Source organism: Eschscholzia californica, unplaced genomic scaffold (genome assembly GCF_041429995.1).
Source record: "Eschscholzia californica isolate CP2 unplaced genomic scaffold, dmEscCali1.0.p SCAF_4, whole genome shotgun sequence".
Taxonomy (NCBI): Eukaryota; Viridiplantae; Streptophyta; class Magnoliopsida; order Ranunculales; family Papaveraceae; genus Eschscholzia; species Eschscholzia californica.
In genome coordinates, this window is record NW_028238461.1 from 44,490,599 (window position 1) to 44,506,223 (window position 15,625).

Consider the following 15,625-nt stretch of genomic DNA (forward strand, 5'->3'; position numbering starts at 1 on the left):
TATTATTACTTTGAACTTTAGTACTTGAGTCATTGTAATGAATATCGGGTGATCTATTTGAAAGCTTTATTCAAAAGAAAAAAAATATCTTCTTCCTTTTGCTCTTTCCCATTGAAAAAAATATACTCCTATAAAAACCAAAAAAAAATAAAATAAATATCTTTCATAAGAAAAAAAAGAAAAAAACCAAAATAACCCAAGGCAGCAAAAAGGAATAATTAAGGGGAAAACAGAAAAATATCTCATAGAGCAAGAAGAGTTCAAAATGAGCCACGTCGGCAAAGGTGAGGACAGATATTTTTGAAACCAAACTTGAAAGGGGATTTCTAAAAACGCCCCCAAATCATTGCTTTAGACCCTCCTACTCTACTCTATCAACACATGAATGAATCCCTTCCAAAATTTGTCTATATAATGGCGCCTAAAGTAGTAATATGGAGCGCCTATAGATCTGCCCGACTCGAGAAAATATCTAAGCTCCTAGATATTTTGATGCGGAGAAGGAAATAATGACTTGGCTCCGACACGTAAAAAGAGCAAAACGAAAACAACACCCAATCTTTATTCTCTCTCTCTCTCTCTCTCTCTCTCTCTCTCTAAAAGAAAAGAGGAATCAATATTTTTAGAGCCATAAATTACTTCTTCCTCTAAATTCGCCTAAAAATATCCTTCAATTTTCACAAGAGATATACTATAACCTTTCGTTCTCTCTATAACAACGGACGGAAATCTCAAAACACATATATATAGCAAATCAGATTAAACCGAGTCCAATCATGCCGGAACTCACAGGAAAAAATTCAAGCGATTTAGTTCAAAATGGAGAGATTTCTAGCTTGGTAATGCTTTTTCTTCTATATTTTCTTTGATTTGATTATATATTAATAATGGGTTTTTTTTCTCAAGATTAAATCTGGGTTTTTCTTCTTTGGGTTGAGATTTTATTTTTTTCCCCTCTATTCTGAAGATTAGTTTATAGTGAAGGATAAGATTAGTGATTTTGATATTGTTTAATGGAAGAAGCTGGAATGCTTTTAATTAGTTTATGTAATTAGTTAATCTCTATAAAACTCTTGATGGTTATGGTTTATTAGAGAATAATTTAGGTTTTAGGGAGTTTTTTTTTTTTTTTTTGTTGAACTATGGTTTTAGGGAGTTAAAAACTTATATCTTTGATGGGTTAAATCTATAATTGCTGAGTTTGCTCTTTATCTGTTGTGATTTAATGGGTAACCATTTTTAAGATTTAGGTAATAATTCCAACTACAAATCAGTTGGTTGTGAGTGGGGAAGAGTTTTTTCATATATACTTTGTTACGAGATTTTCTTTTGTCCATGTGGGACTATTCTGAAATTTTATCATTTGCAATGTTATTTGTGCCTACAATGTTCTTTTTTCAAAAAGTATACTCATCCACCTCCAGGGACTCCCACTTGAACCGCATGTGAGAGAAACCCTTGTTTCTCTCTCCACGTGACTAAACATGTGAGATGAGAGAGAAACTCTTGTTTCTCTCACATGCGGTTCAAGTGGGAGTCCTTAGAGGTGGGTTGTGTAGCCTTGTTGTTCTTTTTTGTTGGGTGACGTGGAGATTGTGTGAGTGTTGGGCCTATCATATATGGATCTAGCTTCAATACCATATTAAAGTTTGTATTCTATCATGAAAACTCCTTTTGTCCATGTAAAAAGTGTTTGTACTATCCGATATTGGATTTTGGTATATTGATTAACAAATAGTTGCAAGATTTAGTTTTCTTGTATGAAGAATTATGCATGTAGCTCCAAATCTTTGCATTTTGTTGATCGGAGAAAAAAAATATTTTCTAACATACATTATTTAAGAAATGCAACTTGGTTGAGCCAACTTTGATCCTATTATGGTTTCCACTCTGTCTTGATGAATGAAGATTCCCATGATAAAAGTTTACTTAGATTGCTTTGAACTAAAAAGTAGATTCTTGTACTAGAATCTATTGTCTATTCCAACTTCGTTTCTTACTTATTGGTCGTACTTTCGTTTCAGGGCATTAAGGTTTCTAAACCACTGTCGACGGAATGGACAGACGAGAAGCATAGTCAGTATATCAGTTCCATGGAAGCCTCATTTGTTAGAAAATTACACAATCTTGAATATCGTTCCAATGACCAACCAGAGAATAGGTCAAGAGGAAGGAGTAAATTTAATCCGAACTCTTCTACACAATCGAATGCTAACACACAAATCTCATCTGGCAAGGTAACAAATTTATTCTGCTTAATATGCTCTATTGATTACAATCACCGTTAACTCATTCTTGAATTGGGAATTTCTCTCATCTTTCGTCTTCAATTTTGTTCTCTTTTTGCTAGTTCAAGGTTCTTCGAGGTGGATGCTGGGAAAACCTCAACTTGCGAAATCCTCGACCTCAGCTGGACATTTCAAATGAAGCTCGGGCTCTTCCAGGAAACCCATGCCTCCAACATTTAACATCCGCAGAAAAAAGACTTGAAGTTGCATCACCGAGCCTCGAGGACCAAATTGCACCTCAGAGTCGAGCAGTTCACTTGAGAGAGAAGAGGATGGTGACAAATTCAAATTACTTTTCTTCTAGGGACTCGTGCCTCTTTCGTCAAGATACTATTGGAAGTGTAACAGGTAACATTCTAATGCATCTCCTTGGACAATGGGTACATTACCTAGTCAACGAATTAGTCGGCTAAAGTGTGGATCATTTAAGGAATATCTTGTTTGTGCATCCTCGAGCTTCCCATCCCATTCATGTAGAGTTTGGGGTATTACGAGCTAATTTAAAGTCACTAATTGTTACTCATTACGGACTAGTTTCCTTTTTATCTTTACCTACGAGCGTATACAAATACAATGCATTTCTAGGTTGTATTGTTAGTGCATTTGGCTTACCTAAAGTACAGTTTGATGTGCATATTGAGCTTCGCTTTTTGAAGTAAATTCTGATTTTCTTCATCTTGATAAAATGATCTAGAGGGGTCAGATCAGAACTTTGACAATGAAGGATATGAAGGGGAACATGTAAGCAGTTTGAGTAGAAGCAAACGGATGAAAACCGAGGATAGTAAAGATTCAACCAGAAATCAGGTAATATAAGAGTTACTATCTCTTCTAACTTGATATCCTAGACTATCATATGTTGTTATTTGAGATTCTAGTTTTCACTTCAGGTTGTTCCTATTTGGAAGTCTCCTATAACAGAAGATTCTAACGAGAAATCCTCTTCTCGGCAGATTAAAGCCGAATTTGTTTCAGATGAACAATCACAATAACTATCATTCGTGCGTGTGGGTAGTTATACCAATATGAGCTAAAAGAAAGATATCAATATTTGAAAGATGTAAAGTTGGAAGTTGAAGTTTCTGTAAAAAATTGGTGAGAAGTAACAAAAGTAGAGGAAAATATGTTGTTACAGAAGGTATGTTGATAGTCTTGTCTTAATTTTTGTAGGAAATCCATTAGCCTAGAGAACTAAAAGAAATGGAAGAGTAGATTTAGAAGTATACTTAGTTCTAAAAACTTATTTGTACTCAATATAATAACCTAATTCATTCTTCTCTTGTGTTCTTTTTATCTAGAGTTTCTTCATGTCTTAGATAGAGATTCTAATTATCAATAAAATACCAAGATTTTGAGTTTATAATAACCTAATTCATGATAATATTGGTTCCTAAAGGTTCTTTTGTTATTGCAAAATCCAATCTCTTGTTTGAGTGTTGTGTTATCTTTTATTAACTCTTCTTTCTTGGAATTCAAGGTATATTTTTTTTTTTTTTTGGCACTTGTCACATACTTTTAAACGGTTCTCTTATTATAGTAGAATTTGTCGGATACCATTTAGATCGATTGTCCTTGCGTAGAAAACTAGAACTTTAGAATTATCTTGTGCAGTTTCCATTTTTTGGTAAATCCTCAGAAAAAGATTAGAGTCCCCTCGATATCTCTCTTATTCCTTTCTTTTGTGTTTTTGGGTAATTACTTCAGCGGAAGATTAGTTTATTTCTCCTGTTATTTTCCCCAAAAAAAGAAACCTTATAAAACTTCCATTGCCGGGATTTGAACCCGGGTCGCCTGGGTGAAAGCCAGGTATCCTAACCGGGCTGGACTACAATGGATTGATATCAATACTAACGTTTCATATTATAAGGTCTTTCTATCATGCTTGAAGATAAAGGTTCAATCATATACAGTGATACACAGATTCCCACAAAAGAGAATTATTTCTTTCAAGACCCACTCGTGATTAGTTAATGATCCAAACGTTATGCTATAATTTTGTGGACCTACTAGAAAAGTTTCCTCAATCTTTGTCCAAAGAAAAATTCGACACATATAGCCGATTATATAAACACTAAAACTAGACTATAAACAATACCATTACACACTCACATGAGGTTGAGAGGAGCAACTATATTAGCAATTTTAGCCAACAAGATAAGTAGAGATGCAAATTGGTTGTCTTTGTCATTAGATCAGTAGGTGAATTTTTCGTCAAAAATGAGAGTTCTCACACTCTGTCTGCCTCAGAATTGCCATAAGTACTACCATCACATAGAATTCGACACTAAGACTCAACATACACACCGAGTTGATGAAATTCCAATAAAGTCGAAATGGTATAAGCTTCTGAATCAAACTCAAGTCAAAAGCCCAAGACTTAACAAAAAAAAATAGTCAAAAGCCTAAGAAGAAAAAATCTCTCTCAAAACTAAAATATACAATAAATAACACCCCAAAAAGAAAGGAAGCAGACACTTGCTTGTCTTCAATATAATATAAGAAAGTCTATAATCTATCTTCCAAGAAGTCATGTCCAAGAAAAGGAATGAACTAACATGCAGATACCCTTTTTATATAAATCTAAATCCAGCATCACTCAAATTTTGATGTCTAATAATCCCCCATCTCTATCTCCATTCACTCAAAACCATTTCAACAATTTTAAACAATATGCCCCCACCAACAATTTGGGCCTACAAGAAAAATAAATCTCATAGCCAACTCTTCCATCCTACAACCACAGTACTAGTAGTGGTAGCTGCTATCTCTCTCTAGTGATCTTCAGCAAGACAGGGCAAATACTGCGCCTTGGCACTGATGTCCTTAAATCTTTGAAGACGTTCCGCTTGAGGTTGTCTTCGCCACATAAATTTGCTTGGTCTTCTGAGACTGAAAGTTCTTGTCTGTCCCGGAAGATTGATTCCTTCCCTGATACCCACTACCCATTCTCCTGTGCGACCAATCATTTCCTGATCCAGAACCTGAACCAACCTTCTGGGGGGCTCTGTTTCCTCTCTGATCAGTATTATATCCACCAGATTGATGAAGGTAGTGTTGCTGATTTGGGTTTTGCTGCTGGTTATTAGTCGACTGATTCTTATGAGCAGAACTCATGCTCTGACTATTGCTGCCACCACTACCATTATTGTTGTGATTTCCACCACCACCACCTACTTCATTATTTGCAGAAGTGTTTCTTGATGTGCTCTTTGAGATAGCCCTCTGCACTTTGTTGGCATTCCCGTTGCTGGGGTTGTATAAAACTGGCCTGCTATTATTTAAGACATGGGTACCTGGTGTGGTGGAGCTCGAGGATTCCACCAACCCAAGCCCATCTGGAAACTGCGAGCCAGTAACAGCGGTTGGTCCAGGAAAAGACCTGTGACTGTCTGGAGGTAATGAGTTATGCTCGTAAAATCTGCTGCCAGTTGATTGATCCACTGGTAAAGACAACCCATGGCTGAATTGTGGAGGGAAACCACCCTCAGGTTGTTGCTGCAATGGCAATGAAAGAGGAACCGGGTGAAGATGAGGTGCAGGAACATGAGACCAGCGTGCTTGAACTGGAACATCTGTGGAAGACTGGAAGAGAAAAACAAATTTGGTCAATCAGGAGCAGTTATCATAAATGAATGCAGAACTTTCTTATGTTAAGTGGTAAACAAAAAAAAATCATAAAGTAACCTGCTCTGTAATGATAAATATTTTTCTTTACTGTGTTGGTGTTCCCCCATTCAAAACGTGTCCTAATCATGTTTGATACTACAATTTTTTATTGTGAAAACTAAACTTTGGTGTCAAATAAAGAACCTCAATTATAACGGGAGAGAAGGTTTACCATCTCTGTATGAATATGAAAACTGTACCTGGAAACGGGACATATCGAACATGGCAAACGGAGAAGGCAGGGGCATGAGGGGTGATCCGGGGGCCAGATGTTGGATGGGAGTAGGGATGCTTGGGGAACTTTGTTGTGCAGAAGCGTTACTCAAACTGCTAGTTTCTCCCTCACTAATACCCACTGTGGAAGTAGGGACCGGGTTGTGCTTCCAGTCAGGTTGTTTTCCAGAAGGAATATATGTAGTACCCATGTAACTCAAACCTACCTGCCCAAACTGACCACCAACTGGTGCAAAATGGTTATAAACAACCATGTGTGGTGGACCTTGAACACCAGGTATTCCTCCAGGTGGACCGATAAACGGGCCAGTGAATCCTGCCGGTGGCCCATAGAAGGAATCTGCACCTGAATGGCATTGTTGCCATGCTCCAAGAGGTCCCTGTCCCGAAGTATTACTCTTTTGAGACTGTGACTCTGTGCCGGCAGATTCATCGTGAGGAGCAAATGCAAATATAGGGCCACCTAACATGGGGTTCATCTCATAACAAGGAAAATGCGACGTCGGTGCAGTAAAATGAGAAAGCATTTGACTAGAAGAATTTTGCGGACTGGGTAAAGGCGGCCATAAAGATAGGGAAGGCATTTCTACTGACAGATCGGCTGGAAGGGCTACAGTGAGAGACTCTTCGCCCCTTGATCGACCTATCAATTGTTGATTGCCTGATCCACCTAACAAAGATTCAACAATGTCAAATTGAAATAAAATTTCAAAGAAAAAATTGCAAGAATGTCAAAGTGAAATGAACAATAACTAAAATAACTTTTCCATTTCAGGTTATGTTTTTCATTTCCGTGGAAAGGTAGGTTAGAAAGAATTGGTTGAAGTTTCAATTCCATGGAAATGTGAGTCTAAATAACTTAAAACTGTGACAAAAAGTATGGCTTTTAACATTTCCGTGGACTACATTTCTCTGCTCCCCCGGCAGAATGAATTCCACCATAGTCGTGAAAATGACACTTCCATTAAACACATTTCCTTGCTATCAAACCTTAAATTATAAAACTTGGAGGGACTAGTAGAAATGAAAAAATTGTTTTACCAACCTCCGGAAGCTATGTTTTCAATATCCACATTTCCAAATCCTCCTGCACCGGACACAGAGACAGAACATGCATCAACCCCACTCCCAACTATCTCATCACTACTAATAGCAGCAACAGCAACTGCAGAAGCAGCTGCTTCAGCTTCAGCCTCGGGATCATGTAGATGAGCGCAATTTTCATCAGGACATTGTTCTTTCTCAAAGATCAAAGAGTGACCACTCTCAACTGCAGCTGGTAACGAGTTTTCAACTGGAATACTGGCTTTGGGCCTAGATGAAGCTGGATGTCCAATTGCACTAGAGATGGCACAGCTGCTGGAAGGTAGAATGGTTGGTGAGGTAACTGCACCTGAACATCATACGCAAATAAGTCAAAAATCACTACCAGGCTGTAAACAGAAATAACTTTCATTTTTTACCAAATAAAGAAACTAAGGACTCACCAAATTGTATTTTCTCCCCATTTAGCAGGGAGCTGAGAGGACTTGACGCAGAACTAAATGATTTGTCCTGTGTCAGGTTGGATGGGGGTGCCTTGCAGCGCTCAGTAATGACACTGGACTGATCACCAATACAAGCGACGCGAGAATCAAATCGTGCTGTCTTCATAGCGTCATCAAGCTGAGTCTGGGTTAAATTCATAACCTGAAAATTATATATGATGAGAAGTACTGACTCCTGGGGTATTTCATATGAACAAAGTGACAAATAAATTCGACAGACAAACAGTAAATAAAAATAGGAAGGCTAATACAATAGCAGGAGCGAGCAGTGAAAAACTCCTAAACAACTTATAATATGATTGAAACAACAATTGCATAAAAATGATTACCTAACTGTAAGACCAAATTGACATCACATAGAATTGATTAACAACGTCAATCTAAAGAACAAAAAAAACGACATCACATAGAATTGCTTAACAAAGTCAATCTAAACAACAAATAAGCAATACAAAAACAAACACAACAAGATTATAATAGAAACTAGTCAACCAGTTTCAAATATTAAAGAGACACATGTTGCATATGTTAGGAAGACAAGAACCACAAATAATTTCCATCAGTGAAAAGGTTCCAGTTACTAGTTTATATCTACCTCGCGTAAGAACCAAATCCCACTCATTATGACGCTCAAATAATATTGAATATCAGTTGACCCAAGAATATTCATGTGGCCATGCCATTGGTAATATATTTATCAACACCCAAACATGGGCATCTATAAATCAGCTCTACATGGTTTTATGGGGAACATGACCAATAACGGAACTCAATATGCATCCATCAGAAACAATGTATATGCACGATCTCATAAAATAAGCCAACATAAACAAGACAAAGCTAATTTAAATAAATAGAAATTCTGCTGCTCAAAAGTAGAAACATTTAGATCGAATATTACTAACCAGAGAATCAAATATTCAAATAGAAATTTTGCTGCTCAAAAGTAGAAACAGCTAGAAATAAAGCATTAAGTAGAACATAAGGCTGATAAATTCTTCAAGGCAAACCAACTTTGTTGATCTGTTATGAATTGATCTCTCTTTTACCTATGTATAAAAGAAATATTTTTTCCAAACTAGATAACAACAATAAAATTTCTGCATACCTGCTGGTTAACTCGTCCGCTGCCCCACGTCCCCAAAGATGTTGGAACACTATCCAAAGCAGTACTCTGGTTATCAAATGATGTCACAAGGTTTGACCCACAATTAGATATGACGGTAACGGAAGCTCGCGGGAAGGACCTGCAGAAGAACACAAAAGAGGATTAATCTAAACTAATTTCTTGCCTAATTGCAGTAGACAACTTCCATCTAGAAGTAACATACTTGATAGAACTGGATCTCATAACAGTGGGAGCATCAGCATTGACGGCCGGAGTCCCAATTGGGGCCAGGGGTTGTGAAACTATGTTATTAGTAAACCCAGAACCTATGTCAATTTTGGACAAGCCCTGCACATTAGTGAGAGGGGAGTTGGTAGGAACACTTCTTGCTGCTTCTCTAACCAATGATGCCGGTGCTTTACCGGAATATGCTGGAGGTCCAGTTTTTTTCGGGACAGAACGTGGTTTCCGAGATGCCTAGCACACAATAACAAATGAAGCAATCAATCAACATCATGTCCGATAGTATGAGATGGGTCGGGATTAGTACGAAATGCCTAGCACGCAATAACAAATGAAGCAATCAATCAACATCATATAGGATAGTAATGACATGGGATCAAGGATTAGTGCGAAACACGTCAATGATGATAAAATCCCCAAACTAACTATATAACAAGCACAGAGAAAAAAAAAAGACTAGCTTCGACCAAATGTGCTCATTAAACCAGAATTTCCCGTAAAATAGTTCTTCGAGATGTACCAAACAAATTGACAATTTGATCCAAGAATTCTTATTTCATAAAGCTTTTTAACAGCCCAAATATAACAAAAAAATACCTTCATCACCTGGGATTTGGCCTTAATTTCCTTTTCCCTCTGTTCTCGACGATCATTCAGCATCTGCTTCTTGGTTTTAACTGTGATGAAGTCATCTTCATTGGATGAAGCTTCTATGCCAGGTTGCCTGAAAACACGTACAACACCACTATGCATAGGAGCATCAATATCCTCCATAGAACTACTATTCCTTTTAGAGTTTGCCTCTTCAAAGCTTGATATGTTGAGTGAAGATGCTAGTCTCTTTGCTGGAGCTTCTTCTCTAAGCCTTTCCGTCTTGCTTTCCAAGTCAACACCATGTGAACCATTTGATTTTTCTGACATTTTTCCAGGGAAATCCATCTTGTCGTCTGCTGCAGCAGAACCTAAGCCATCTATTTGCCTCTTCTCAAAATTATCCCTTACCCTGAACTCAGTGCGATAGAATTTTTGACGAGGCCTTCTCTGAAACTCACCAGTAACCGCATAAGTCCTATAAGGACCATCAGAAACTGGATTTGCAGGTCTCGGTCCAGAATTCTTGGCATTATATATAAACCTTTTCCCTTTGCTACCAGATACTGGGCCAGGAGCCCTTGACACATACTGAGATTTACCAGCTTCAGGTTGCAATTGACCTAGTGACTCTTTGTTGCTAGTTCCATATCTGTCATTCTTCTTAACAGCCATGTCATTTACATGAACAGATATGCTCTCACTCTGAGATGATAGAATTTCCTTATCCGCGGATTGTGTTGCAGGCAAGACGCTCACCTTTGTAGGCGAGTTATCCTGAGTTAATTCCAAAAACTTTGGCATGCCATGTTGGTCATCCAACAGAGAGTTTGTAAGGTTTGTTTGAGACAGAGTGCCTTGGGCCACTCCAATATTTGCGGTATTTCCCTGGTTCTGGCTAAAAGGATAATGAGTGGCGGCAGAGGGTTGAACAAAAGACACTGACTGAGGACCCAAAGGCAGAATTCCCTGAGAGACTGGAGATGCATATCTCAACTGCCCAAATTGGAAGAAAGGAGGCTGTGAAGGGTGCATGTGACTGAGAGATGAACCAACCTGAGGATGTAAATGAAGAGGCATCTGTATCGAACCAATCTGTATAGCTGGAACTGGAGATGGTATTAACGATGGACCTGAAAACAGGCCAAACTGAAGGGTAACAGGTACTTCAGCAGCCTGACTAACACCAACTGAAATAGGAGACTTGATTGGCTGGACAACTGGAGAAGGTAGGGCTGCAGTAGTAGTGACATTTTGCTGAGCTGGGACACTGACATTCGCAGAAGCTTCTATAATATCTCGTCCATGACCCACAGATGCTGCTAAATTACCAGGTTGCACAGCCAAATCCTGGACCACATTTTGAGTTTCATCGGCTACATTGTTAGAACTTTGCAAGATTGTTTCAGGAGAACTATATTCAGGCACACTGTCTTGTCCATTGCCAGACAAACCACTAAAAGTTCCAACTTGTGTCCCAACTGGCATATCTCCATTTCTTGATGATCTTTCAAACTCATCACCACTGGGAATGCCGACTTGGACACCCTCATTGAAGCCTAAGATTGTTTGCCCCATGTTGCCAGATGTCTCTTTCACATCCAAATGCAAACTTTCAAACTCTTGGCCCAAATTAGTGTTTTCATCATCTCCTTCTTGAACTTCATCTTCTTCAAGGTAACCATCTTCCTCCTCATCGTATTCCTCCTGCTCCTGCAATTCTTCATCATTTTCCATAGCCCATTCGTCATCTTCAATAGCAGAAGCAACATTCGAACTTGAGATATTGTTTCTGATTCGAGGCTCAGCTACTGAAAAGTCATGCTCATTTTCGGTTAAAGAAATCTCTTCACTTTTTGCAGTACTTGGTAAGACAGGGGAATCCCCTGAATTTTCGAGGTCATCAAGTGAAAGATGATTAGGTGAGTGAGGCGGGCTTGAAACAGAGAGGGAGGATTGTGAGTCACACCTTGAGAAAGTAGCCTTCTCCACTTTTTGGTCCTGGGATATGGTCTCCAGTTCAGCATCCATTATTCTAGGTTGTTCAACTCTTTCCTCGATATCTGTACGTAGAATAGATCTGGGTTTCCTCACTGCATGGTGGTACCTCATCTCACCTGCCGAAAAAGTAGAATTTGGATTTTCCATTTCAGCACTTGTGGTGTTTTTATGCATCGAAGCTAGTGATGGCGGTGGGAGAACACGAGGCTGTCTCACAGAATGCCTTGGCCTAGAGTAGGCAGAACGCTCATCAGCTTCAAAGTTCTGATATAGTCTATCTGGATATGAAGCATGAAGGCTACCACGAGAACGACCTTGTCCCCATCCCAAATCACCGAACTTATCTATGGAATTATCATAAAATTCAGGATCAGCCTCTTGGTTCATGCCATAGTGGTTTCTATCATCATCAAGATTCCACCTATGCCCTCTCAGATGAGAGAAATCATCAAATGGATGGGGCTCTGAGATCCCCCCTTTGGAAGACGACCTTCCTGGTATGATCCCAGAACCTCCATAGAACTCCTTCCTTGGAAATACTCTTTCTGAACCATATGTTTCCCCTCTTGGACCACGGTAATTATCTTCGTGATCCTGTAGCATGAAGTTGGAACTGTTTCCATGCTCAAACACATCCCTCCTCCAGGAATTTGTAGGTCTACCTCTGGCAATAAACGCAGAATCCCCATCTCTTGAAAAAGGAGGCCTGGGACCCGAGTCAAAGGATCTGTTCGGATTGGAAGCATCAGAAGATGCGGAAGTAGTGATCCTTTCTACCATTCTCTCACCATCTTCCCAATCTCCAACGTCGCTCGCCCCCGGAAAATCTGTTTCCTTGACCTTTCCTCGCATTCTATCCTCCCTCACAGCATCAGGGAACTTATCATCCTTAACCTCTTCAGTCTGCCTCATTGCAATTCTTGCTTCCAACTCCATAAGCTTTTTCCTGGCATTTTCTTTCCTCCTCTCTTCCTCCATAAGAATCCTTTGTTTCTCCTCTTCTCTAGCAATCTTCTGCTCTTCAGCCCTTCGGATTAGCTCCAGGCGCTCTTGTTCTGCTCTCCAAGCAGCTTCCCTTGCTTCTTCTTCAACTCTTCTTCGCCATTCTTCCTCTTCCCTTGCTAACCGTTCTCTGTCTTCCTCTTCTTTCCGGGCAATCTCCAAGGCTCTGGCTTGTTCTTCAACTACTCGTTGCCTCTCTTGCTCTTGCATCTTTTGAACTCTCTCGAGTTCAGCCTCAAAAGATTCCCTTACAGGATCATGGAAATCAACCTGTTTCAAAACATCTTTCTTCCTCTTGAACACTCCAACAAGCCCGCCGGTGAGGGGATCTATTCCGTCAAAACCAGGACCACTGACAATGTCTTTAAGAAAAGGATCCTCTATGTACGACTTCGCACTGGTATTTCGTTTTTCTTTACCAAAATTGAACACACGGTCAGGAATCACCTTATTCGAAACAGGTGCCTTTGGAGCTAAGCTACTTGGGAAGAAATCCGCTTTGTAACGATTTGATTGATTCACACTGTACTGATTACGCGCATTCTGCACACCCCCTCTTCCACTAAATGATTCAAAGTTGTGCGCACTTTGTCTGTTTCCTTGTTCATAAGAATTCCTCTGTCCACTATTAAAACCGCCCCGAGAATGGTCATCACTGTACTTGGTTTCTTTATTCGTTTCCCAACTCATATTCGAAGACCTTGCACCAACACCATTTCTGTCAATTCCATTTTCACGAACACCAAACCCTCCTCCGTCTTTTGAGATGGAGGAAGATCTCCAAGAACTCCCTTCATAACCTTCCCTGCTAGGAACTCTTACATCTTTGTTGTAATGGTTCCCCCTGATCAATTCCTTTGAACCACCCTTACCAGCTTCATCATCACGTGCGCTTCTCCCATCAGAAATCTTGGGAACAGATGCTCGAGACGGCATACTAATCCTTGGAAAGTTTAAGTCATCATCCCAAGTCGAATCTTTTTTCAGGTACCCATGATTTCTGTCTCTATCTGGTATACTGTGTCCTACATCACGCTCATCATCGGCCCAATCAGATGTATGTTTCAATCTAACAAGTGGCAGTGGGCCTGGGAAATATGAATCTTGCTTCCGCGATTGTTCAGCTGTACTAGACCTACCCATTACATAACTACCACCCTTGTTCTCATCTGTGTTGTTACCAACAGGCAGTCGAGATTGTACCTGCAGGGGCATGTGAAGTGATGATGAACTTGAATACGAACTTCCCTTCTGAACATCAACTTCTTCCTCACTCGCTTTCAGTTTCTGCTTATTCAGCAAATTATCCTGCTGCTTCTGACTACCAGATAATGGCAATGTGGCCTGCAAGGAAGGAAAATCTTCACCTTTCAAAACCACAGCTTTCTCTGCTACAGGAAAAGACCTCGTCGCAGGAACTAGAGCTGGTCCAACTGTTCCTGATCGAGCTGAAGGTGGCATATAAACACTATCCCCTCTTGATCTGACATCAGATGAATATGAAGATAAATTACCACCACCATCAACAATCTGGCTTGATCTTTCAATAGATGAGTGATCATTTCCAGAAGCTTTCTCTGGCAAAGTAGAAGGAGCAGGTTTTGACCAACCCATACCAGAAGAAGTAGGTCTAGATCCAGAGCCAGTAGTTCCTGAACCAGTTAAACCACCCCCAGATGCTGATGAATCAGAACGTTCATGTTCCTTTCTCAAAGAGGGCAAGTTCAAGGGGGGTGGTACTGATAATCTGGATACATTTTTCTGTGCACCGACAAGGGAACTCCGATGCCTGGAAAGAACAACCATTCCTCCACCACCACCACCACCACCGCCATGAACACTGGACCGTAATCTACTTGGTCCGGATGAATTTGCAGGCTGACCATAAGATTTATTTAAATTTACTGAAACAAACTTACTTCCAACGCCATGATTAGCCATCTCAATCTTACCCCAAAAAATCTTCTCTTTCCGGCAAATGCCGATCTCAACCAAAGCATGAAACTCAAACCCTAAATTTCTTCTCCAACACAAACAATATCAAAACCACCCCTCTTGAATAAATATCTTCTTCAAACCCTAAAAGCCTCTCTTCCAATACAACTACGCCACCTAAAACAGAAAAAATAAAAAATGATCCTATAATTTCAGTACAAAATTAAACCTATCGAAGTGTCATTTCTGTTGTGTTTTTTACGCAAGTAGTTGTTGATTGAGATTCAGATAAACAGATAGATAGAGAGAAATAGAGATCGATATATTTTAGGTGAAGAAGATTACCTGGGTCGGCTTATGGTAAGGTCTCTGTCGCAAACCCTAATTCAGTGGAGGAGAGAGAAAGAGAGAGAGAGAGAGAGAGAGAGAGAGAGAGAGAGAGAGAGGAGGGGGGGAGTATCAAATGAAAAATACGAAGGGTTCCTTTGGTTGTGTTTTTAAGTTCCTGATTATAAATGTTTTCTTTTAGGTTACAACAACGATGGGCGAAGAGTTCAAAATTGACACGATTCTGCTTTTTTTTTTTCCTTTTATAAATCCTCACGTTCTCAATAGAGCTAGAGTGTCAATCTCCTACTCAAATACATATAGAGCCAGTTCAAAAATCTCATTCACAAAAATGTAAATAGATTTTCTATATAAATTACATTGGGTTGTTCTTAAATTAGATATATATCGAGTCGGGAAATTCAACCTCTTTAAAAACATCTAGTTTTTTCTAAACTTATAAGCGGATTTACGCAAAGATGACTAGTTAAGAAATAAACAGAAACAGTAAAAGTAAACTTCTAAAGTGTTATAAGTACTATATTTGATCATGATATAACGAATTCTTTTCGAATACAGTAACAAAGTTTCCAATTCTAGCCCAACCGAAATTCTCATTTGCATACCTAAGCTATTTATGAAGGAAGCATTAGTAGGTTGAGGTCAAAATGAGGACCTAAGAA

The 15,625-nt window shown here is 39.3% G+C and overlaps 2 protein-coding genes and 1 non-coding gene across 5 annotated transcripts; 1 reads left to right on the plus strand and 2 right to left on the minus strand.

The window, feature by feature from the left end:
* Positions 1-511: 511 nt before the first annotated feature.
* Positions 512-3,563, plus strand: LOC147545018 (cold-regulated protein 27-like). Of its 2 annotated transcripts, none has more exons than XM_086633172.1 (5): positions 512-839; positions 2,025-2,237; positions 2,351-2,636; positions 2,983-3,095; positions 3,179-3,563. In XM_086633172.1, the coding sequence occupies exons 1-5, from the start codon at positions 777-779 to the stop codon at positions 3,278-3,280; spliced, it is 777 nt and encodes a 258-aa protein (XP_086489298.1). In that variant the 5' UTR covers positions 512-776; the 3' UTR covers positions 3,281-3,563. The 2 variants fall into 2 exon arrangements, with proteins under 2 accessions (XP_086489298.1, XP_086489299.1); XM_086633173.1 differs by having other exon boundaries at positions 3,242-3,563.
* Positions 3,564-4,049: 486 nt separating this feature from the next.
* TRNAE-UUC (transfer RNA glutamic acid (anticodon UUC)) lies at positions 4,050-4,123 on the minus strand. Its single transcript has one exon. It is a non-coding gene; the product is annotated as a tRNA-Glu (tRNA).
* A 711-nt stretch (positions 4,124-4,834) lies between these two features.
* Positions 4,835-15,228, minus strand: LOC147545020 (uncharacterized). 2 transcript variants are annotated; one of them, XM_086633169.1, is made up of 8 exons: positions 14,961-15,228; positions 9,693-14,792; positions 9,067-9,320; positions 8,844-8,982; positions 7,676-7,877; positions 7,234-7,581; positions 6,155-6,858; positions 4,835-5,870 (listed from the first exon to the last, which is right to left on the minus strand). In XM_086633169.1, the coding sequence occupies exons 2-8, from the start codon at positions 14,619-14,621 to the stop codon at positions 5,112-5,114; spliced, it is 7,335 nt and encodes a 2,444-aa protein (XP_086489295.1). In that variant the 5' UTR covers positions 14,622-14,792; positions 14,961-15,228; the 3' UTR covers positions 4,835-5,111. The 2 variants fall into 2 exon arrangements, with proteins under 2 accessions (XP_086489295.1, XP_086489294.1); XM_086633168.1 differs by having other exon boundaries at positions 9,684-14,792.
* Positions 15,229-15,625: the final 397 nt, after the last annotated feature.